This window comes from Zingiber officinale, chromosome 1B (genome assembly GCF_018446385.1).
Source record: "Zingiber officinale cultivar Zhangliang chromosome 1B, Zo_v1.1, whole genome shotgun sequence".
Lineage (NCBI taxonomy): Eukaryota > Viridiplantae > Streptophyta > Magnoliopsida > Zingiberales > Zingiberaceae > Zingiber > Zingiber officinale.
The window spans coordinates 5,774,393-5,795,977 of record NC_055986.1 but is presented as its reverse complement, the minus strand read 5'-3'; the positions used below and the strand labels follow the sequence as shown (position 1 = coordinate 5,795,977).

Below are 21,585 nucleotides of genomic sequence, written 5' to 3'. Positions count from 1 at the left end.
AATGGCTCACCTACCTGCACAGTGATTGGATGATATGTGGGACCCATTAAAGTCTAAACTTTATCTTGAACGTCCAACCGCACCAAAACGAACCAAATGTAAAAGGAATATTTAAATTACTCTTAACTTATTTCCCTCCTTAAAATTTTAAACCTCTAGTGTTTATGTTTTCTATTTTTGAACCAAATATAAATTCGACAGAAAATCTAAATTTAGTAATATAAATATTCTATTAAAAATTTTAATATAGATTTTACTGCAGAGACTTGGAATAACTGAACAAGTGAAGTTTACCTTGGAATTGACGGGTTCTTTTGTTCTGGGTTACAGGGAGGTGACGGGATCTATCCCCATTCCCTTTTTCTATTGTGTTAATGGCGAGTCACCTACCTGCACAGTGATTGGATGATATATGGGACCCATTAAAATATAAACTTTATCTTGAACGTCAAACCGCACCAAATGTAAAAGGAATATTTAAATTACTCTAACTTATTTCCCTCCTTAAAATTTTAAACCTCTACTGTTTATGTTTTCTATTTTTGAACCAAATATAAATTCGACAGAAAATCTAAATTTAGTAATATAAATATTCTATTATAAATTTTAATATAGATTTTACGGCAGAGACTTGGAAAACCTGAACAAGTGAAGTAGTGAACCACCTTTTGAACATTTTTTTTCGTTTTCATCATTTTTATTGCATTTATTATGAAGCAGATTTATGATTTAAGAGTTATTAAACGCCTTTCTTTACTCAAACGTTTAATGGCATTTAAGATGATACTTTACTTTTTTTTTTTTGTAATGCTATTGAAGAATAAGGGAAGACTCTTTCTTTACTCATTGGAACCCTTCGACCGCATGATACTTTTTGATTTAAGAAGTTCAAAGAATTTTATATCTTAATAGAGCAATCATTCCTCTGAAAGAATTTTACACTTTAACAATATTATTTACCAAAAAAAAAAGTTATCTCAAACATAGATTATTGGATGCCTCTGTAGAAACCGAACTCAATTTGTGGGTATCCAAACCCGACGTGAGAAACAAGCGTCCAAATTATTCGACGAATTGCAATCTGACTATCCAGCTCAATGAATTTATCGGTAAAATGAAAAATTGAGATAAAATACCCAACAGCAAAAATCAAAACAAGCAGCTCTTGCCTTGTATCCAAGAGATTTAAACGTAGTACCCAGTGAACGTGAATCCTCTTCCGATGATCTCACCTACACAGAACCACGCATACATCTCGAGCCCAAAGAGTGCCGCAATTCCCGCGTCCTCCACTGTGAGATCCTTCCGATTTCGCCCAATGTGCTTCATGGCATCAAGCTCTTTCCAGAACGACTCACAACGGCCTGGGATGCTGTCATAGAAATGTCAATATTAGTACAATACAAACTTCGTTGTGTACAAGGTCTTCTTCAAAATATGCAAAATAAATAAATAAATAAAATTGCTATTTGTTGAAATTTATCGCAATATATAATATTACATATATAAGCCATGTATATATATATAGATGAGAAGGAAAGTACAAATGTTGGCTTATGCCTCGCTCTCACTGCTGTTCAGCACAGAAGAGCGGCAAAGCAAGCCAAAAATATTGATATATGCCCATCACACAGTCTGTGTGCCACGTTAATAACCTCTCCCGTGGAATACCACGCCACCCCATAGCTCAAGGGGAAAGCGCTCGGCCTAGGGCATAAATATTAGTTCTTAGTAGAGATCATGAAGGTCATTCTACTAATGACATGAATTATCAAATGCAGTGCAGCTCAAGATTCAGGCAACCCCTTTCAAGCATCTAACAATCCAGATAGATAATTCCATTCAATAATTATTGTCAGCCAGATCCAACAACAAAGTGTCTCCACAAGAAACTTAAATTCCTTTAAGTTCGTTGTTTGGGAGTTAGTTTGGGAGATAGTTTAGCTATTTCGACGGTTTATATCTAGCAGAAATTAAATTATGTGGAACATCTAGCCTTTTAGGAAGCAATGCATTTTACTTGTTTCAAAACATGCATCCTAACATCAAGCAAAGATGCTGACTTTGATTGGAGAACCAAACCAAAGAAATCAGCTTCATGAAACCCTACTGTAGGTTAAGAAAAAATCATGCATATTATGTTAAGAGAAACAAAATTTATAAAATTGAAAGAAAATGGCCCTGAACTCGATAAATTAACCACAACTAACTGTATACCTCGCAAGACGTGTGTAAAAGAGCTGCTTTGACAGCTCCTGGCACTTCTCAATGGTCGGTGGCTGCACGATGTGCTGCTTGTTCTTCTCCAGAAGCTCCTTGTAGTAAGCGCAACCGTGCTTAGACACGAAGTTAGAAACTTGCACTGCCTTAGATCGAAACTGCTGTAGTCTCGCCGCCATCTACAAACTCTAAGAGCCTGTGCCAAAATTTAAACAAACTTATTTCATCAGTCATCGATTTCAAGAACCGGCGAAAAAAAAAGGCAGAACGAAAGTTCAAACGGATTGACTGAATGCAAACCCTAGATCCGACGAGACGATTGGAACAAAACGAAATTTGGAAACCATAGAAGCGACTATTGGTCGAGAGCATGAAGAAAACAGAGATGTGGATGTCACCTTCCAAATGACACCACGGGGAAGAGATCGTAAAGCGAAGACGCAGCCGCTCGGGCGTCAGCGGCGAAGCCAGTGCTAAAGGCTAAACCCTAAAGGCATCGGCAATTTATCGAGTCCAATCGGGGTAGTTTCGAGATTTTGACTCCGGAACATGACTAGGGTTTGCGGGGCACTTTTCTTCCCCTGTAGAGGCAAATCCTTTAAAAACGATTGAAAATTCAGTAAATTACAGGGTGTTATGTATAATCTGTTGAGTTGAATCAAATTAAAATATTTTATATGAAAAAATTAAATATAATTTATCCTCGTAATAATATTGTGTCCAAAACATTTCATTCTCGAAAACAACTATTTTCCTTAAGCAAATTTTTGTGAATTATATTGATTAGAAGTGTAAAAATAAATCGGATTGGTTAACATGATTCAAGCCGATCTTAAAAATATTAAGTTTGGGTTAGGAATTTTTGAGATCGGATTGGGTTCGGATAAACCCAGATTGATTAGAATTTAGAGTTTAGTAGATTTTTTTAGGATTAAATTAAATTTTATTTTAAAAATCAGGATATTTTTATGTACATCAATACCAATACCAAGGTTAGTAAGATAAAAATGAAGAATGGTAAGGAAAAATAGTATAAAAAAAAAATTTAATCGAGTTTGGATTTAAGAGTTTCGGATTGTATTTGAATTCAGATTGAATTTGAAGTCATCCAATTCATCTGAATTGACACCCTTAATTGATGAGATAAAGAATAATTTTGAATTATGTGCAAATTAGAGGAAGGGAATGAAACATATAGTCATAATGAACTTGTAATATTCTTGAAATATGATGCATTTTTTATAGTTATTTAAAAGGAGCAAAGTAATCTAGGGGTGTTGGTTGTTTACTTCCTTAGAATAACAAAAGAGAAGAATGTAGCAAAGTGAAAAGAAAAAAGTCCAAATTAACTTTCTCCTTACCCTTAAGCATCTGTTCATCTGAATCTTCTTAAGAAACACTTTTTTTTTTAACACAATGATAAGCAGAGACAACCTTTTTTCCAAAAAAAAAATGAAAGCAGATTTAAATTGGTCAATTATTACAAATAAACATTTGATTCATTATAGATGGGGGAAACCTGAAGAGGGATTAGTTGAAAGATCATCAATTTCGACCTGTACTTCAGCTCACTTTCACATTAGGGAGCAAGGTTTTTGAAAACATATCTAACATAAATGATGTCTACAGTTCTTAATCCTAATCATAAAATTAGGCCCATTAAATATACTTTTGGATAAAATAAAATAAAAAAGAAGCAAACAATAATGCCTAACTGTTCTGGCACAGGTTCATCACATTTTGTGCAACTAAACTTGCTCTCAAACTAACTCTGATTTCACTCACTGAAAAAAATGGTTCTTGCAGGTTCAGAGATCAATCTTTTTTGCTTTTGCTGGGCTTGAACCTTTTGTAAACTTTCTCCACAAGCTCTTAGCATGTTTAGATACTTTGCTTATATGCCTCTTTATCGCTGTCCCAGTTTCTGCAAAACCTTGCAAAAGCTTCTGTTTATAGTCCCGCTTGGGAGAGTCTTTACTTTTTAAAATGTTTCCCTGAATAATGAAGCAAAAAAAAAAAAAAAGGCCTCAAGCTCGGTGTTTGATTACTTAAAACAAGAAGGAAAAAATTGGCAAACCAGTTTCTCAGAGAGGTCATCTTCTTCGTCCTCGTCATCATCTTCTTCACTGCCACCGAATTTACCACTCATCAAATCTTCACGTGAGTACATTTTCATTCCTGGCGCCCCTGGCATGCCCTGTTCTCGCAAAAATTGGAGACATCAAATCCATTGCACTACATGAAGCAAATTGGAAAGCCTAAACCCGATAGTAAAATACCTCCATAGATCTCAAAATCTTATCCATTTCAGCTTCTTTGGCGGGCTTGGCAACAAATGCTTCTCCAGCAATCCTATCCTGCAAATTTGAAGTTATGTATAATTCAGTTCTTGTACCTCCATGAAGTCTAATATTTAAATTGCAGCTTGTTTGCAGAAATACTTGGCATTTTAATTCTCCCAAGAAACTTCCAAATCAGTTGATGTCAGGTAATTCGTTAATCAAAGAAACTGATTCACATATTTCAGTCCAAGATGACTTATTTTGTCAACAACAGGTAACATGTGCCCACAATGACATCGGAGTTGACCCAAGGCCATAAAGATATGGGACGTTGGCACTCTGCATGATGCTAATATGATATACTAAATGTGGGTGTAAGTTATTTCTAAATGATTGGAAACTGAAGCTGCACAAGTGGGTCAGATCATGTGCAGCAGTTTTGGGGAAAGGGGTGGAGCAACAAGCAAAATTATGTGTTTCAGAGAACTAATTAAATATAAGAAAAAGGTTAATTCAGTAGAAATATTAATCATCGCGCAATAAAAATTGACAAATTGCAACTTAATGATAAATTAAATGTAGATCCAACTAAAAGATATGTTCGAAGGTGTACAATTGATTATATAGTGGGCCTGAGTTCATAAAATGATAAATCATGTAGCCCGTCACAGAATTGGGATTAATATGGCTCGATAAAGATAATGAAAAAGGAGTTCGGATCCTCTATCCCAAACACCCCGTGTCCCCGTGTCCCCGTGTCTCCTTGTCGATCGGATGGACCAAATCATATCTCAAGAATGCAGTGCACATCACGAGGATGTCATACACATCTCGAGGATGCCACGACCGTCCGATCGACGAGGGGGCATAGGGACACGGGATGTTTGGGACAGAGGATCCGAACTAATGAAAAAGACAGGAACCACAACTACAATATAACTATCATTTTGTTGGTTACAACTACAACCACAACTACAACCACAACTACAATATAATGATAAATCTATACTTGTTACAGATTCGTTTTATTTTTCAGTTTTCCCCCTTTTGATATAGTCAAATTTGTCAGATACTATAATTGCATTAATTGGGTGATCACATGCTTAAAACAAACATAGACGACAAAGTATAGTCTTACAAGGAATCTTCATTTTCATTTGAATTGTGATAAATATCAAGTGCAGAAAATCACCGCAGGAAGAGGGTGTGGCTTGACAGAGCATGCTTTAGAAAGGTCCTTGCAGAGAAAATTAATCAACTGATCAACTGAAGGTCTAGTGCTATACACAAATTCAGCAACATCAGTATCCGTATAACCCAAGATCTGCAAATGAATGTATCGTGCATATTATAAAAATAGTCAAGTATCTTAAACTAAGTATGCACACTAAGTGTTAAATAACCAAAACGTGGTAGACAACATATTAAAAGCTTAAATCAGTATAATGCTAAACAAAACCAAAAAAGTGGGGTTTTGTGCAGCTGTAAGGTTGCAACATTGCAGTCTAAGAGTAAGAAGCGACAGTTTGAGTTGCTGGTTCAGTTTATGGCAACAAGCTTTTTGGCTTTGGAGGCAAGGAAACAATGGCTTGCACTGGCCCTTCTTATCTCCTAATTGGTGAGATCCTATAGGTGTACTCATAATAGAAAAAACAATAAAAAGTTCCAATCATTTTGGTTATATTCTGGATTTATCATCCAGTGAATCATCCAGAAGTGAGACCTATTCATGACTTGCCAAATCATATTTTATCACATATTAAAAATATTCTCAGGATGGAAGGCCTCAAGTCCAAAATGCACAAGAAATAAGCATCCAATTCTTATCCATGGTAACCTGACAACTACTCAGCCAAATTCTCTTCTTCCTCTCACAGTTGTGTCCATTGAAGCACAAGGTCAATTGACCAATGTCAGGCGATGCACAGTATAGAACATATGCTATCCGACAAGATGCTATACGTACCAAGAATGCATACATCCAGTACAATTTTTTACTAGTGAACTGAGCAAGAGTGGCGGTCCACCTACTAGCAATCTCCCAGACAAGTGAATTCCGAATATACCAAGCTGTAACGAATGAAATTCCAAACCTTGGATCAAGTACATGGTTTAGTAAACTGAATCTCTACAACTCAATTGCTATTTAACAAATCGACAAGGGATTAGTTCATATACCTCGAAACTTTTAGTAGGTGGGTTGTGCTGTATGGTATTCCATACAACACAATTGACATACTGCTTGGAATTTATTTTCTCCCAACTTCAATTTTTTTATACAATTAAACCATTTTTTTATTATATTTTAATCTTGTTGTGGTGTGGTACCATACAGCAATGGTCTGACAGAAATTTGAAATTGGCCTCGAAGAACAATAATAGTCCAATGCTCAAGATATTGCGTCGGGAACTATACAAATGACATAAATGGAAAAAGTGGGCCAATGAAATATAAATTTACCAGTAGGCATACTTATTCATTTTTCAGTGATAATCCATTAAGATGTTTAAGGATGCATTTGGTTCATGGAAACCATTTCAAGATTTCTATTTTCAGTTTACATTTTCCATAAAATGAATTTAAAATTTGGAAAGCAAATAAAAAAATCATGCAAGTGTCTTTGACACCATTGTGTAATTAAATTTATTTGTTATACAGAATATTGTTTATCTTCCTGAAAAACAAAAAAAAAAGTTAATATAAATAATACTGGGAAATGGAAATTCAAGAAACAAAAGAACATTGGTTCAATTTTCTGTAAACAAATCTATCTAGCATCTGACTATTTATTTTGAATGACTTTTTCTAAAAGAAAACTGGAATTAAACAGGGATTCTTGATGCTATCAAAACTATTATGTGGGAGGTCAAATCTTGAACACCAATCTTCTATTCCCCTTTGATCCGAGAGATACATAACCATAAATTTTGGTAATGCAACAAACATATAAACCATGGTACAATGTGTTGTGTGGACATCAACTAGTGAATTAGTGTATAATTTTAGAACAGCATAAGGAATGCCGATTATTTCACAGCCTCTTCAGTTTAGGCAATGGAACAATGTCAAACCTTTCCATGAGAGCACATCATCACTGCATTTATATGCCATACTTAATAGAGATTCTTCCCAAAGTAAATGTAGAGTGATAGGTCATAACTACTGCAGCCAACAACATAGGGCAAGAACCTGAGTTTCATTATATCAATGATGGACAAAAAGAAGGATTATTGATCATTAACTGTTTGTTGAAATGCTCAACTAAAGCAGTAAAAACAATATTCAGTTTGATGAAAAGAATCTATATAAAAGAACTACATTTGATATTTTCCATTGCCCAAACAACATTTACATCAGATGGAACAAATGTATGATACCTCTTGACAAGCACGCTCAATGGTTTTACATTCTGAATTACATAATCCTTCAACACCTTGCTCAATCAGCTGGAAAATGCAAAATCTAGTTAACAATTACAAAAGAGGAGTGTATTGGATCAAAAATATATATCAGTAAGGAAACCAACTAATGGTGCCAAGAAGTGGCTCGGAATGAAAAGGAAAGGGGAAGAATTAAAACTAATAATTTGTGTATTTCTGAAAAACAGGAAGAAAAAACTTTTGCCAAGATAATAAGGGTAGTGTGCAACCAACAGGTTTTAGGGGTTATCATAATTTATAATTGAGCTCAATCACTTAACTAATACATATCTCCTTATTGAGTTCCACATAAACTAAATGCATAGCAAGATTATTACACATTTACACCTGGAAGTCAAAATACATACACCGGGACAAGGGTTTACAGAGAGATCTAACAGTATGTAAAACGAGGGATTGAACAAATGTGATAGAGAATTTAAACATCCCCAAGTAACAAAGAAACCAATCCCAGAATACCATCCTTGCATCAATGAATTCGTTAGAGCGTTGAAATTGTAATTCCTCAATCTCTATATTGTACCGCTTCCAGAAAGAAGCCTTAAAATGTAGTAACTATCCAATCAATGGAACAAGACAGATTATATTTTTATATATGCTAGTATATAACAAGTTAAACAAGCTAACTGCGGCTCAGTGAATTTCCTGCACATACCTCCAACTTATCGCCTTTCTCAACAAGGTCAATCTGGAGAATCCAATCCGACTCCTCTTTCTTCAGATTACAAATATTTTCAGCTATTTCAATGATCTGGAGCTCCGAAACCTAATCCAGCACCAAACCAATCAACCCAGATCTACCACTTGGATAGAGGAAAAGCGGGCGCAAATGAGAAAGAACTTGAACAAAGAGTCGAGAAAATAAGAACCTTCTTTGGCGAAATCTGAGACTCCTTTTTCTTCACCTGATGTATAATTTGATGGGAGATCTTCTCACAGACCTGGCACTTGATGAAGGGGATGTCGCCCTTTCGAGCAGCCGCGGGCGGCTTCTTCGAGGAAGCGAGGGAATGGGGAAGAGAAGAAGAGAGCAAGAGAAGAAGGAAAAGGAACGAAGAGTGGGAGGACTGGAAGCGCGACGCCATTGCTCGTCTTCTGCTCTCCGCCACCTCGCGACTTGATACGTGCCTATTTAGATTACCTGGTCTTTGGATCAAAGCTTCAAGAAGACTATGATCCGACCCGTTATGATAGTTTCACTTGGCCTATACTAGGATCCGAAAAAATCTTGATTGAAATTATATTTCTCATAATTGTGTCCTCAAAATGTAAAAGGGCGGAATTTTAGAAGTTTAAGGATAAATTGGAAAATTCCCCAGCCAGTGAAAAACGGCCCTTTTCCGAATCAAATTTTCCCCCGAAAACCGATCGGAGAAACTAGGGTTAGGGTTTATAGCCTCCAGCCCGCCCACGACTACTCGATCCCTAGTAACATCTGAAGCCCACCACTTCCAATGGACCCGATCATCCTCGAATCTCCATCTCCGGTCGAATCGCTCGCCTGTGGCCCTCTCACCGTCACTAACTTCCAGACAATGCTCGAAGAATCCATCGAACGGTTCCTCATTGAAGTTACGAAGGAGTCCTGTGACTTCTCCGCCTTCCGACCGATTTTCTTCCGCCTGATCCAGTCCAGCGTCGATCCGCCGCTCGAGGTAATCTGGTTTTACTCTGCTCTTGGCTACCACGAAGCAATCCGGTCGAAAAGGGACGTTTTTGATCGAATTTTTGCGGTGAGAGACCTTCTTCAGCTTCTTTCGGCGTGTTCCGCTCCGTGCAATGGCCCAAAGAGCGTGGCCTTGCTTGCTCCAGTTGTTTCGGAGCTATATTACTTTGTAAGAGAGGAAAAGAAGCTGTCTGGGAAAGTGGCGAAGAAGTTGAGAAAGGAGATAGATAGTTTGGCAGAGGCAGTTATCAGCTACGTTAGCATTTGTAGTGGTAGGAGCTCTAATGGTCAAGAGCTTTCTGATGGCTACTTGCTGCCTTGTTTTATGGATATAGTTAGGGTGTGGACGCTGCAGCATTGTGAGAAAGGAGATGATTTGAATGTTCTGTTTCCTTGTCTCAGTGATGAAATTTGTGCATTCTTCAAGCAAGAAAAGTGTGGAATTGGATATTTGGCTGGTGCTGTTGCGGCAGAGACATTCTTTCTAAATTTGGCACTGAAGGTTCAGGTGGATGGTTTGCCAAGGCCAGACTTACAGAAGGAACTGACAATATGGAGTGTCAGTTCAATATCTGTGTTTCAAAACTGTGTTTTCTTTGGTAAGTTGCTTTCCCATACTTCAAATTCATGTGAAAGATTTAACTGCTAAGTCTTGAGCTAAATTTGTAGTATTTCAACATACAAGGAGCTTCAGCTTAGATGGTCTGTTGATTTATAATAGTGTGAAGATTATCATGCTAAGCTACTACACTTGCTTATACGATCTAATTTCAGTATGTATCTGAACTTTGAATGTACCAATAGTTTTTGTTGTGTCTTACTATAGTTTCTGATGCTGCTGTCAGTTTCATGTTATTGTTGAAAGCTTTAGTTCTTCAGCACCTTATTCACTGCCTAAATTGGTTCTAAGTGTTATTCCATTCCCTAGATTTGATAGATGTTCCCTTGGCAGATTGTGATTCTTATCTGACTTCTGACCTTCATAAACAGATATACTACTGAGACTGCTACTGAAGCCGCCAATGCCAGTTATTGCCATCTTGGTAAGTGTGCTAGTCAAAGACAATGAATGAGACATAACTAAGAATTTCAACGTGATGTAATATTTACCGACATTCTCCATAGTTGATCTTGCTTTGTGAATGAACTGAAAATTGATATACAGGATATCCTAGATAGCTTGCAGATTAATTATTTAGCTATGCTTGCCTCAAGAACCAGATTTATAATCTTGATATAATTTGGTGATATTTGCTTGATCACAAGCAGGATCATGAACTAGTCATTGCTTGGATTTTGAATATTTTATGCCCTTCTATTAATGTCCACAACAAAAATGAACTAGTCATTGCTTGTAGGGAAAGTTGTTCTTTGAAAATTGGACTTTTGATTTCAAGTAGGTTAGAGCTACAAGTAGCATCAAGAAAATGTGAGGCCAAGTAAAACAGATCATATTATGCTTAAACTGTAACTTTGGTTTCATATGGTATGCGAGTCTGGATAAGCAGTGATCTTGTAAATTATCTGACCTTTTCACTAGTGAATAAACTTAAAGTCTCATAACTCTAGATCTATTACGATTTAGGAGTATATCAGTCTATTTTCATGCTAAATATTTTTTGTTTGATCATAACATCAATCGACTACTAGATATTTTCAATTTCATTTCAAGGGTAATCTGATGTAACTTAATGGGCTACATTTCAATCGTATTCTTTTTCTAATGCAAGTTTTTTTTCCTCAGAGTTCAAAAGATGAAAGCCTGATACGAAATGTCCTCTATGATTCTGTGATTTTAGTGGATTATTCTTTCATAAATCCAGGATTTAAAGTAGAAAATTTCAATGACTCGTTGATGAATCTTATAATGAGAAGACTGATTGTTACTTATGAAGCCATTCATTCAGTCAGGTGAATACAAGCCTTTTTTTTGAGACTGCAGATATTTGTAGACGAAGGTAGTATTAGTGCTGAAATTCATTGCCGTTGCAGGGGTAAAAGAGATTATAACAAAGCTATATCCTATACTAATGCATTCACAACATCCTGTGTTCCAAATGCCTTGGTCAAATGGGCCACTCATCAGATTCGCTTGGATGAACACAACCGACCCAGTGCTAACACACCTCAAGGGCTTCTCAGTTAGTATTTTGAATATTATCACATCGTGACTTTAAGTTGTGTTCTAGTTAATGTTAGAACTTTGTTTCAACTTGTAGAGTGGTTTGTGGTTCTTGAAGAACGAGGGCTTAAGCTTTTTGAAGATGACATTTTGGAACTGTGTAACAAAGTGATGTTTGAGGAATCTCATGACAATGATGCTACAGAGTTCAATTCAGGAACCAACACGGCAGATGATGATCTTTTCTTCTTCGATAATAAAGGAAGAGTTGAAAACAAAACTATGAAAGATGATGACATGGGAACAGCAGAAGTTGCATTTCTCACGGCTGCTCATTCTATGAAAACTGACGTGAGCAAGAAGAGGAGAAAGCAAAGGGAACATGCAAACGAAGAATCCGGATCACAGTTGAAATTTCTGAAATACAATATTGACGATGATTCTGTCAAAGATTACTTTAACAGTGGTAGCGAGGTGGAGAATCCACCATCTGCTGATGAAATGGAAGAATGAGAGAAACAAGCTGAGAGCGGCATCATTGCATTTTGATCATTGGAGACTAAACTTGTATTCTTAGGTCAAACTCAAAGACTCCAAGCAATGGTTGGAATGATGCATTGTTAATGATGCCCACATGCTTTTTCTTGTAAGGATGAGATTTTGTTCTTAACCACGGTTCACAACCTGAAGTTTTTACAATGATATCCAGATAATTTTATAGGAATGATTATGCTTTCGTTTCTCTAAAATGAAACCGTAATGCCCGCACTGAACTAGGAATGTGTATTTCGTTATAAGCTTTTTTTCCAGAATTTATTATCTCAGGGGGTGTTTGGTTGATTCTTGGTTGATGAATTTAAGAATGAGAAAATGAAATGATAGTAAAAAATAGTACAATTTAAAAATAATTTTTTGATTTATGAAAATTAATCAAACTCATATAACTAAGTGAATTATTTTCATTCTCATTTTTATTCTACTTTATTATTAAATTCATACTCATAGTCATTCCAATAATTTAACCAAACATCATCTCAATTTTTGAAAAGCATCTAACTTTGCATTATTTGCCTTAGGAATGTCTACAAAAATGCTCTTTCAAAATCTAAATATTTTCCATGTAGGTGATTGTATTTGCCTTTTTAGCTTTGAACTCGCGCAACAAAATAAATAAAAAAAATACAAAATAGCACAACTCTTTTATCATTTCCATCCAAACTCCCAAAGAACACCTATGAACCTATCAAAATAAAACAGGATTTGCAAAAATCATTCACCATGCAGAAAACTGGAGATGATCAATCAATTAGCCTCGCATTTGATCCTATCAAGTATTCTCCAAGACTAAAAGACTTGTATTACTATCCTATACACAGATAACGTTTGTTCAAAATCAAAAATTCATTACATAGAGGAAAAGCCAAATAGCATGGAATCTGAACGTCCAGATTATTATCAAACCTCTTTATTTTCACTCTTCTGTTCATTAAATAAAGAGTTCGGAGCTGAGACATGCTGTTCAAATTATAATATTAGTCAGTGGTTCCTCTTTTCATGGTATAATAACATATCCTGCTTCCTGGAGCACATCTGCCGCAGTTGGAGGTAGATTATGCCTTGAGATGGCATCTCTAACCTTGGCGTGGGTTTCCGCTTCGTGCTGGAACATGGAGACCAGCTGCTGGAGCTCCAACGTCCTCACCTGAACTTTTTCTTCAGTAATCGGATTCTGCAACCCAAGATAAAGTAACCCTAGACCGATCAGAACAATCCCTATGAAGAAAAGAACTCCGGCAAAGAGACCAAACGCATATGGCGTGTTTGCACCCCCGGGTATTCCATCCACATTGATCCCAAAAAGCCCAGTGATTATCGAAAGAACTAGGCCGCAACCACCAAAGATGGTCAAATTATGCGTAACGCGGAGGCTTCTATCCTGGATCACATAGTCCATAAGATAAACAACATGGATGGCAGGTTTATGGGTAAGGTTGCATATATAAAAGTAGAAAAATGTTTTGTCCATTCCAACATGGCGACAATCTTTCAAGGTCATACTTGTAGCCATGCACGCACTGTACTCTGCATAACGTCTTGAATTGTAAAAAGCCGCCCACGGACAGCCTCTTGCTCTTCCAACATCTCCCTGGTGCTCTTCTTAATTGTCTCTAGCATGATTCTTGAGGCATTTCCTCTCAAGTAATGCAGAAGCTCGAAAACAATTTCTTCCCTAGCATGCAAGGACCATTTAACTCTAATAACCTAGCAACCAGAAAAAATGTGTAAGGTTACACTCAAGTAGAGCTAGAAAATTTTCTAACTAGAATCTGCAACCACAATCGGAATAAGTACTTCTTTAGACCAATGTATATCGTATGATACTAAAAGGCCTTCTAGGACTGTAGTGATGATCCAAGAGCTTTGGGTTATCATATATAAACTACTATTTTTTTTTATAACTCGGACTCATCTATAAGTGGACTGTAGTGATGATCCAAAAGCAATTTCAGGGTATCTTATACAATCTACTCTTTGCAAGACTCATGAATAAGTAGAAATTTTTTGGTCCTCTTTATCCCATGAAAATAGTGGAATATAAAGCAACAAAAGCATGCTTAAGATGAAAGAAATGTTTTGGCATCAAGTTGCATTTAATTCACTGGCAGTAGAAGATTTAATTTCCGGATTATTGTCTGGCATGTGTTAGCAGTTGTTGTATCAGCTAATCATTAATGTTTGTTTCTTTTTCAAAGAAAAAAAACTAATCAAGAAATTGTAGTCGAACAAGACACCAAAAGAAAATGATGCCAACATACTTTAATTAGTATGCTTCTCCATAAACGAATTATGGGAAAACCAGGAACAATGGAAGTTAAGGATAAATGTATCTACCATAGCTATGTGCAATTTGAAAACTAAGTCATTTGGTAATATGGATAAAATGGCAAACAGCTACTTAGGAACAGACTAAAATTATTAGAAGCTTATGCAAATATCTGCCACAATATTGGTGGCATCATCAACAAAGATGATATCCCTACCATGATGAAAACACAAGATTTGGTACCAAAATTTCTCTCATTTAAACTTGAAAAATAAAGCAACAAGTTGAATTTAAGAAGTAAAAAACTTAAAAGGAGTTTTTATCAGTTGCTAGTAATATCAGCATAGTATATATGTACTTAAAATGCTAAAGGCGAGACTAAATATCCTGCTTCATAGTTATGTCTCCATGATAGGTTGCTTCATCGTTCTGATGGAAGATTTAAAACCATATGTAATTGTTATAGTAACATTTTCTTTATTAGTCCCTACTGAAAAAAAAATTGTAGTTTGACTGCATGTAAAAGAATGATAGCGTCAAACAACACTGCTCAAGTAGTGTCATTTGACATTTGCTCAAGTAGTGTCAAACAACACTGCTGAACAACACTGCAAGAACAGTTCTGAATGTTGTTCAACGCTGTCCAAATCAGCCCCGAACCGGAGTGTCTAAACCACCTTAAAGGATACGTCTAACCTAAGGGGTGTCTAGATTATTCTAAAGGGTGCCTTGTCTACTTGAAGAGATTCCTTGACTACCCGAACAGGGACATCAATCTAAAGGAACACCAACCAGAAAGGGTGAGCTGGGCCAAAGGGGTGCCTCAACAACCTGAGGTGTGACTACAAAATTGAAGATATGAAATATACGTCACCATATTGCCCTATTGTATCAAATCACTGTCAAAACAAAGAACTCACCATCCAAAGGAGAAAAACTACGCCAATATAATAATAAAGGGCAACCTTGTGCATGAAGCTTCCGCTAAAGCTAGGTCTCGGAGAAGAGTCGGATCACATTGGGTCTATTGTACGCAATTGTATTGCAAGAGGCTATTTCCGCAACTCAAACCCATGCCGTCAAGATCACACTCAGCAACTTTACCGTTACGTCAAGGCTCCCCTTCTACACCAACATAATGATACAACAGCAACCAACCCTTATCCCACTAGATAGGGTCGGCTATATGTATCATTTTATGTCATTGGGTTCTATCTCCTACTATATCATCACCTATAATTAAATAAATTTTATCTTATTTTATTATTGTTAACCAAGTCTTTTTGGTTTTCCGTTTCCTCGTTTGATGTGTGTATTTGTCATAGTTTCACATCGCCTAACTGAGCATTTATTGGTCGTCTAAGTACCTGTCCGTACCATCTTAAACGTGTCTCTCAGAGTTTTTCCTCAATAAATGTAACTCCGACTTTCTGTCTAATACTCTCATTTCTTATTTTGTTCATCCTCGTATGTCCACACATCCACCTTAACATCCTACATCAACATAATGATAATGCGGTAAATAAAAAACTGAATACCTGAGTTGCCAATCTTCTGATTTCTTGGTTCAGTATGATACTTAGCAGATTCAAATCTTCATAATTTCTCCTGGTCAAAGTAGACACATAAAAAGCTCCTAAAAAGTTGCTAAGATAAGCCGGTAAAAAAAAATCAAGGATGACATGTATAAACGGTCGAGCACCTATTTACAAACTTTAGCTCAATCTCATCTGCTGCTCCAAAAACATACTTCCGGAACAATCTAAAGCACTCAAAAAGAGGAGACAAATTGTCATTCACTTATCAACCCATATTGTTACATGGATATATGTCTGACAGAGAATTTACCAACCCACAGATTTGTCAAGAAAAGTAAATCCGATGAGTGGAATTTTCTGATAGTAAGAACATCAAATAAAAAATTGGGAACGGAATGAAAAAATGAGCAAATTTGCAAAAGAACCTGCAAAGGGCAGGGTTTTCTTTTCCAAAACATTCTCTTCAGAACCAATTCTAGTACAACAAGGACAATCGAAAGGGTTTTTTGATTGTCCACAATTCATAACTACAGGATCAATTTGGCAAATCTACATAGATCCTAATCAATGCAAAATGGAATAATTATATTAGTGGAAACTACAGTTAGATAAGATCATAGATCCTTGATCAGAGTCACTTCAATGATTTCAATCCTATACCAGATTGGACAATCTAAAATTAATTTTTTTTTATTGTCCACAATCCAGAACTAAGGATCAATTTGACTAACCCATATCGATCTTCATCCATGTGAAATAAATTATATTAGTGGAAACTACAGTCTGATGCAATCATAGATCCTTGATCAGAATACCTTCAATGTTTTTTTATTCCTATTCCAACATATGTGAAACAACTGACTGATCTAGCTTCCTTAGCTAGAATCAGAACTATCAGACAATCAGGAAATTTGTCATTGTGATGTTTGAAAAGTAATGATTTTCATTACTGCAACAACAGCCTTCTAAACTTACACAATTGTGGCAAAAAGGCGAAACGCTCGCCCCCAGCACCCCCGCCGTACCCGACCCAAGACCATCACGAGGGAACCTTCTAAACTTACACAAGTATATATAGTAAGTAGCTTTACCAGATGGAAATCGCAATTTCTTTTATTCTTCCTAATTAGAAACACAAAATGAGATTTCTGGATGTTTATCTTGGGTTTTGTTGTCTTGTGTTTGACAATTGGACAGATAACAAATTAGCTAGACTTAGGGCTTCAATGCAATGTCACGGGTAAAATTTATGGGAGAAAGAGCCAAGAAAGGACTCATATTTCACATATTCAGCATCTTTAAAAAAGATATAAAGGCTGACAAAAATAGTATCAGATCTAGAAATCTTTAAGTTAGATGATTAATCCATGCTATTTTTGATGCAGAATAGAGAATCTAGGTGTTCATAATTCTCATACATCAACTATAAATCCGAAACCATTCACCAAGATCATGATCCAAAGTTTTCGAATTATTAAATAAAACCATACTCTTTTTTTTTCTCTTAGCACCATGGTAGCGAGCTCCACTATGAATAATTGTCAGGTATACAATTTTGGAGCACAAGCCGCCACAGATACAGATGTTAACACAAGAATCATCAGGTTACTGCTGATGTGCTGAAACAATTTCATGGAGAAAGCATTCTAAACCATATAGAATGAATACATCTATTTCTAGGGGTTAGAGAGGGAGGCAAACACAGAGAGAATGATAACATATCATACTGCACCTATCATCCCACCGAGAAAGGCGGCTAGCTAAATGAGCAATGACTTCATGAACCGACTTTGGTGCTGCACTTCCACCAGCTAGAAGCAAATCCTGCAAAATATTGGAAAGATGCTCAACTATACATGAAATTCAGATACATAAGATAAATTCTATCCATGAGATAAAATGCTAGCCAAATTTTCTAACAGACCAAGGACTAATTACCTGAACTTCAGTTATGCCAAGTACATTGATACTTGATGCAGTGCCTTTAACATGTAGTGTAGTAACTAAAAAGTTTTGAGCTTGCCAAGAGCGGAGAACAATTGGTATGTCATCTTCTCCATGTGGGTCACCAATTGATTGACCCAAAAGCTCAAATAACAGCCCACCAGCAACCCTAACTGGGACCTAAACAGTTAGCACCACGATGAAATAAGTCTAACGAAACAAAAAGTAGATCTAATAGAAAACATGTAGACACAACAGAAAAAAACTACTGCCAATAACATCAGAAATAGTGCATTTTACTTCCACAGAACCGTCACATAAGACTCATAACTTTCTGTTGATAACTTTTAATAACAATATGAAAAAACAGAACCCATAATTTATATTCATGGTGATTGGCATCCCTAGGTGCTCATGCAAGAGAACTATGTTCTATAATATTTCCATGATCTTCGGTAATTTCTCTGAAGTTCACCAAGACAGATTTCTTTTAGTAATGCAGAAAATTTCCATACAGTAGTAGGCAGGCATTTTGAGGTTCATTTGATCATCAACTATTGTTGATGACATGTCAGTCGTCAAGTGGTACTCATAAAATATTATTTTCGGATGAAAGTTAATCACACAAGTTCCCTTGACTTCAAGAAGCACAAAATCTAGAAAGTATATACTTTTTTTAATGTTATGTCATGTTTATGTATAACTTACTTGGATATGTGGGAATTAATAGGTCCAGATAATCATGATTTCAGGCTCTACTATGCTAAGAGACTGACAACTATGTGAATGATTGCAGAGGTACACAGCATAAAATATCATGTAAACAAAAAGTCAAACTAAAGACAAACTTACCCTTATATATTTTCAGAAAAATAAGAATAAATATCTCCTACACAAACTTACCTTGATGTTTTGATGCTGTTATTAAAATTTAAATAATAATAATAATTATTATTATTATTATAGCATGTGTTAAAAATTGATATCTATTCCCTCAAAAAACTCAAAATGTGCAAGGAATTACCACGAGAAAAATGTAGTTATCCCTTGAAAGATATACAACTTAGCGACTTTGCATCTAGAAGAAAGGAATGAAGAATATTCCATCCACTGACCACTGATACAATTACATGAAATTGCTTATAGGATAGTGTGATGACGAATCAAGGAAGGTATTCAAAAGAAATGACAGGGTATTTTATTGTGCTCTAACCAGAAAAAAAATTGATAAGGTACTCTAGACACTATATCTAGCAGATAATGAGAAGAACTTTAATCAGTTACCATTACCTCATACAAAAGATACTTCATTTTTTCACTAATGAGTCGGCTTTCATCTCTCAAAGCAATGTTGATGGCTGGATGCAACCATTGAGCATTGCTTAGCCATGCATCAATAGCATGATGGCCAGCAGTGACATGACACCACCATGTTGGCCCTACTGGTCGTTCCCAGTATGGAGCAGCAACATCAGCAACAGTAAAATCTTCCTCTTCATCAGCTATATATGTTTGCTGTGAAGACCAGCTAGCATCAACTTGGACCAACTGGACAAGCTCTGAAATTCTAGCCCATCCAATGGGAACCCAACGACCACATTGTAAACCCTTGATGTTCTTGGTTTTAATTTTTGAGTTATCAAACTGCGGAATTTCATCAGCATTAAAGGTTGCAGCACCATCATCAATTGCATTCATGTCAGAAATAGATTCAGGATCATCCAAGAGTTGGACAGAAGTACCATCTTGTGTGGACAAGTTTACTTGGTTTCTTGTATCCAGATTATTATTTCTCTGAAAAAATTGGGTTTTTGAAATGGATTTCTGCGCACTTGGTGATTTATGAAAACGAACAAATTCAAAAGCACAGATGAGCCCATTTGTCCATAGGTCACTTCTAGGATTGCTATCCTTAGTTGTCTGGAGCTTATTCGCCTCCTGCTTCTTATTCTTGCTGTCTTTGTTAGCAGAGTTTTGTCCATCTGTGTTTATCATGTCGGTGAAGAGAAAAGAATCAAACGCAAGATCTATGGGGTGAGTACTTGGACTAATAAATAAAGCTTACCATTAAGCTTCATGGGCTGCTCTTGATAATCGGTAAATCTTCTGCTTGTCTGGACAAAGAAGGAATCGTCATATCACCGATGATTACAATCAATTGTAGAAGGCACAAACGCTCATCTCGACAAAGGATAAAAAAAAATCCATCAGTGGACCTCAAAAACGTCCTGCGATATCCCGTGATCCCCAATGGAACACGCTCCAATTTCCATGGGATCTCAAATTAATACAGAGAAATCGATTGAATCCATCATAAAAGAACTGAGAAGTTGAAGGACTTACACAGGAAGGGAGAAGGGGGGGCAGCACGTAGAACCTTCGAGCTGGAGGTACGCGCTGGAACTCCTTTGGAGACTCGGTGAGTGGCAGTGAGCTGTCGGGGAACTAAATCGAGACCGATATGGCCCAATTATGCCAAGTTGTGGGCTAAAATTGGAACCTGCAACCGCCGGTGACAATTGTGTTTGTTGAGAAAACAAATTGTTTTTTCATTTTCAACTTTTTTATTTACATTTCTTTGTACGAATAATACATTTTAGTAGATGTCTATATTATTCGCATGTCGACATTAAAATTGGAACATCTATTACCTCGTTATCCTCCGTTACTCTTCATAACCTTATTTAATTTAAATAATGAGTGATTCCTAATAAGTAATTTTTACCACGTAAATAATTTGAGAATATAATTTAAAATCAGAAAATCTTGGCAGCCTAACGTTTTTCATGAGCATGGGGTTATCAATTTTTTTTACAAAATTATCTTCCACAAATTTAACATCTCCCCCTCGCCCTCGCACCCTCTCCAAGCTTCGACGATTTTCTAACGCACCCTCATACTTATGGAGTCCTATAATTTATAATGTGGAAGATGGACGGTGTATACATGAAACCTATAAATAGTAACTTATGTGAAAGAAATATTGGATGAAAAGGAATAGAAGTGAATTCTTTTTCTCTAAATTACTCTCTACTATACCCTTATTTGTAGTATGGTTATGTAGTGTTTTATTACATGCAAGTCTCTTAGCTTACTCTCAATACTCCTTTTGGGTTATTGTCGTAAGTTTGTTTTGTTTCTTGTTTTTTATTTTTTTTATCATGGCTAATCTTGCTAAGCTTGAGTTTGTTGCTCTTGATATCATTGGAAAGAAAGTCTTGCTAAGCTTGAGTTTGTTGCTCTTGATATCATTGGAAAGAACTACATATCATGGGTAATAGATGCCGAAATCCATCTAGATGTGAATGGTCTTTGAGAAACTATCATAGAAGGAAATAAAGTCACCCATCAAGAAAATGTCAAAGCTATGATTTTTATCCACCATCACCTTTATGAAGGTCAAACAATTGAGAACTTGATAGTGAATAACCCATTTGTCTTGTGGATAAATTGGAAGGAGAGTAATGATCACCAAAAGACTATCATTCTTCCAAAAGCTCGTTACGATGGGATGCACTTATGTTTATAAGATTTCAAAGTGTAAGTGA

The 21,585-nt window shown here is 36.2% G+C and overlaps 4 protein-coding genes across 6 annotated transcripts; 1 reads left to right on the top strand and 3 right to left on the bottom strand.

Annotated features, from left to right (window-relative positions):
* Window positions 1-955: 955 nt before the first annotated feature.
* LOC122048134 lies at window positions 956-2,779 on the bottom strand. The gene is made up of 3 exons (XM_042609738.1): window positions 2,619-2,779; window positions 2,218-2,416; window positions 956-1,372 (listed from the first exon to the last, which is right to left on the bottom strand). The coding sequence occupies exons 2-3, from the start codon at window positions 2,397-2,399 to the stop codon at window positions 1,186-1,188; spliced, it is 369 nt and encodes a 122-aa protein (XP_042465672.1). The 5' UTR covers window positions 2,400-2,416; window positions 2,619-2,779; the 3' UTR covers window positions 956-1,185.
* A 971-nt stretch (window positions 2,780-3,750) lies between these two features.
* LOC122048124 lies at window positions 3,751-9,078 on the bottom strand. Its single transcript, XM_042609730.1, has 7 exons — window positions 8,813-9,078; window positions 8,599-8,709; window positions 7,881-7,949; window positions 5,695-5,826; window positions 4,500-4,577; window positions 4,298-4,417; window positions 3,751-4,214 (listed from the first exon to the last, which is right to left on the bottom strand). The coding sequence occupies exons 1-7, from the start codon at window positions 9,026-9,028 to the stop codon at window positions 4,029-4,031; spliced, it is 912 nt and encodes a 303-aa protein (XP_042465664.1). The 5' UTR covers window positions 9,029-9,078; the 3' UTR covers window positions 3,751-4,028.
* Window positions 9,079-9,262: 184 nt separating this feature from the next.
* Window positions 9,263-12,456, top strand: LOC122048113. Its single transcript, XM_042609722.1, has 5 exons — window positions 9,263-10,208; window positions 10,600-10,652; window positions 11,354-11,520; window positions 11,602-11,750; window positions 11,829-12,456. Exons 1-5 carry the CDS (start codon window positions 9,398-9,400, stop codon window positions 12,242-12,244), a joined length of 1,596 nt encoding a protein of 531 aa, XP_042465656.1. The 5' UTR covers window positions 9,263-9,397; the 3' UTR covers window positions 12,245-12,456.
* Window positions 12,457-13,063: 607 nt separating this feature from the next.
* On the bottom strand, window positions 13,064-20,518 carry LOC122048090. Of its 3 annotated transcripts, none has more exons than XM_042609697.1 (9): window positions 20,381-20,518; window positions 20,103-20,151; window positions 19,328-20,019; window positions 18,032-18,217; window positions 17,826-17,917; window positions 16,258-16,317; window positions 16,094-16,163; window positions 13,790-13,993; window positions 13,064-13,667 (listed from the first exon to the last, which is right to left on the bottom strand). In XM_042609697.1, exons 2-9 carry the CDS (start codon window positions 20,113-20,115, stop codon window positions 13,284-13,286), a joined length of 1,701 nt encoding a protein of 566 aa, XP_042465631.1. In that variant the 5' UTR covers window positions 20,116-20,151; window positions 20,381-20,518; the 3' UTR covers window positions 13,064-13,283. The 3 variants fall into 3 exon arrangements, with proteins under 3 accessions (XP_042465631.1, XP_042465639.1, XP_042465646.1); XM_042609705.1 differs by having other exon boundaries at window positions 20,103-20,297; window positions 20,381-20,472; XM_042609712.1 differs by lacking the exon at window positions 20,381-20,518 and having other exon boundaries at window positions 17,838-17,917; window positions 20,103-20,354.
* Window positions 20,519-21,585: the final 1,067 nt, after the last annotated feature.

Bases quoted from the DNA above. Each gene is read 5' to 3' on its own strand.
- LOC122048124 (XM_042609730.1), bottom strand. From the start codon at position 9,028: ATGGCGTCGCGCTTCCAGTCCTCCCACTCTTCGTTCCTTTTCCTTCTT. The intron at 8,710-8,812 runs GTTCTTATTTTC...GTGCTGGATTAG, and splicing joins CTCAGATTTCGCCAAAGAAG to GTTTCGGAGCTCCAGATCAT. The intron at 5,827-7,880 runs GTATCATACATT...ATTCATTTGCAG, and splicing joins TTGAGCGTGCTTGTCAAGAG to ATCTTGGGTTATACGGATAC.
- LOC122048113 (XM_042609722.1), top strand. From the start codon at position 9,398: ATGGACCCGATCATCCTCGAATCTCCATCTCCGGTCGAATCGCTCGCC. The intron at 10,209-10,599 runs GTAAGTTGCTTT...CTTCATAAACAG, and splicing joins TCAAAACTGTGTTTTCTTTG to ATATACTACTGAGACTGCTA. The intron at 11,751-11,828 runs GTTAGTATTTTG...TTCAACTTGTAG, and splicing joins CACACCTCAAGGGCTTCTCA to AGTGGTTTGTGGTTCTTGAA.
- LOC122048090 (XM_042609697.1), bottom strand. The intron at 16,164-16,257 runs GTGCTCGACCGT...TACTTTGACCAG, and splicing joins GAGCTAAAGTTTGTAAATAG to GAGAAATTATGAAGATTTGA. The intron at 13,668-13,789 runs GTATGACCTTGA...TATGTGATCCAG, and splicing joins CAGTGCGTGCATGGCTACAA to GATAGAAGCCTCCGCGTTAC.
- LOC122048134 (XM_042609738.1), bottom strand. From the start codon at position 2,399: ATGGCGGCGAGACTACAGCAGTTTCGATCTAAGGCAGTGCAAGTTTCT. The intron at 1,373-2,217 runs GTATACAGTTAG...TTTCTATGACAG, and splicing joins TTTTACACACGTCTTGCGAG to CATCCCAGGCCGTTGTGAGT.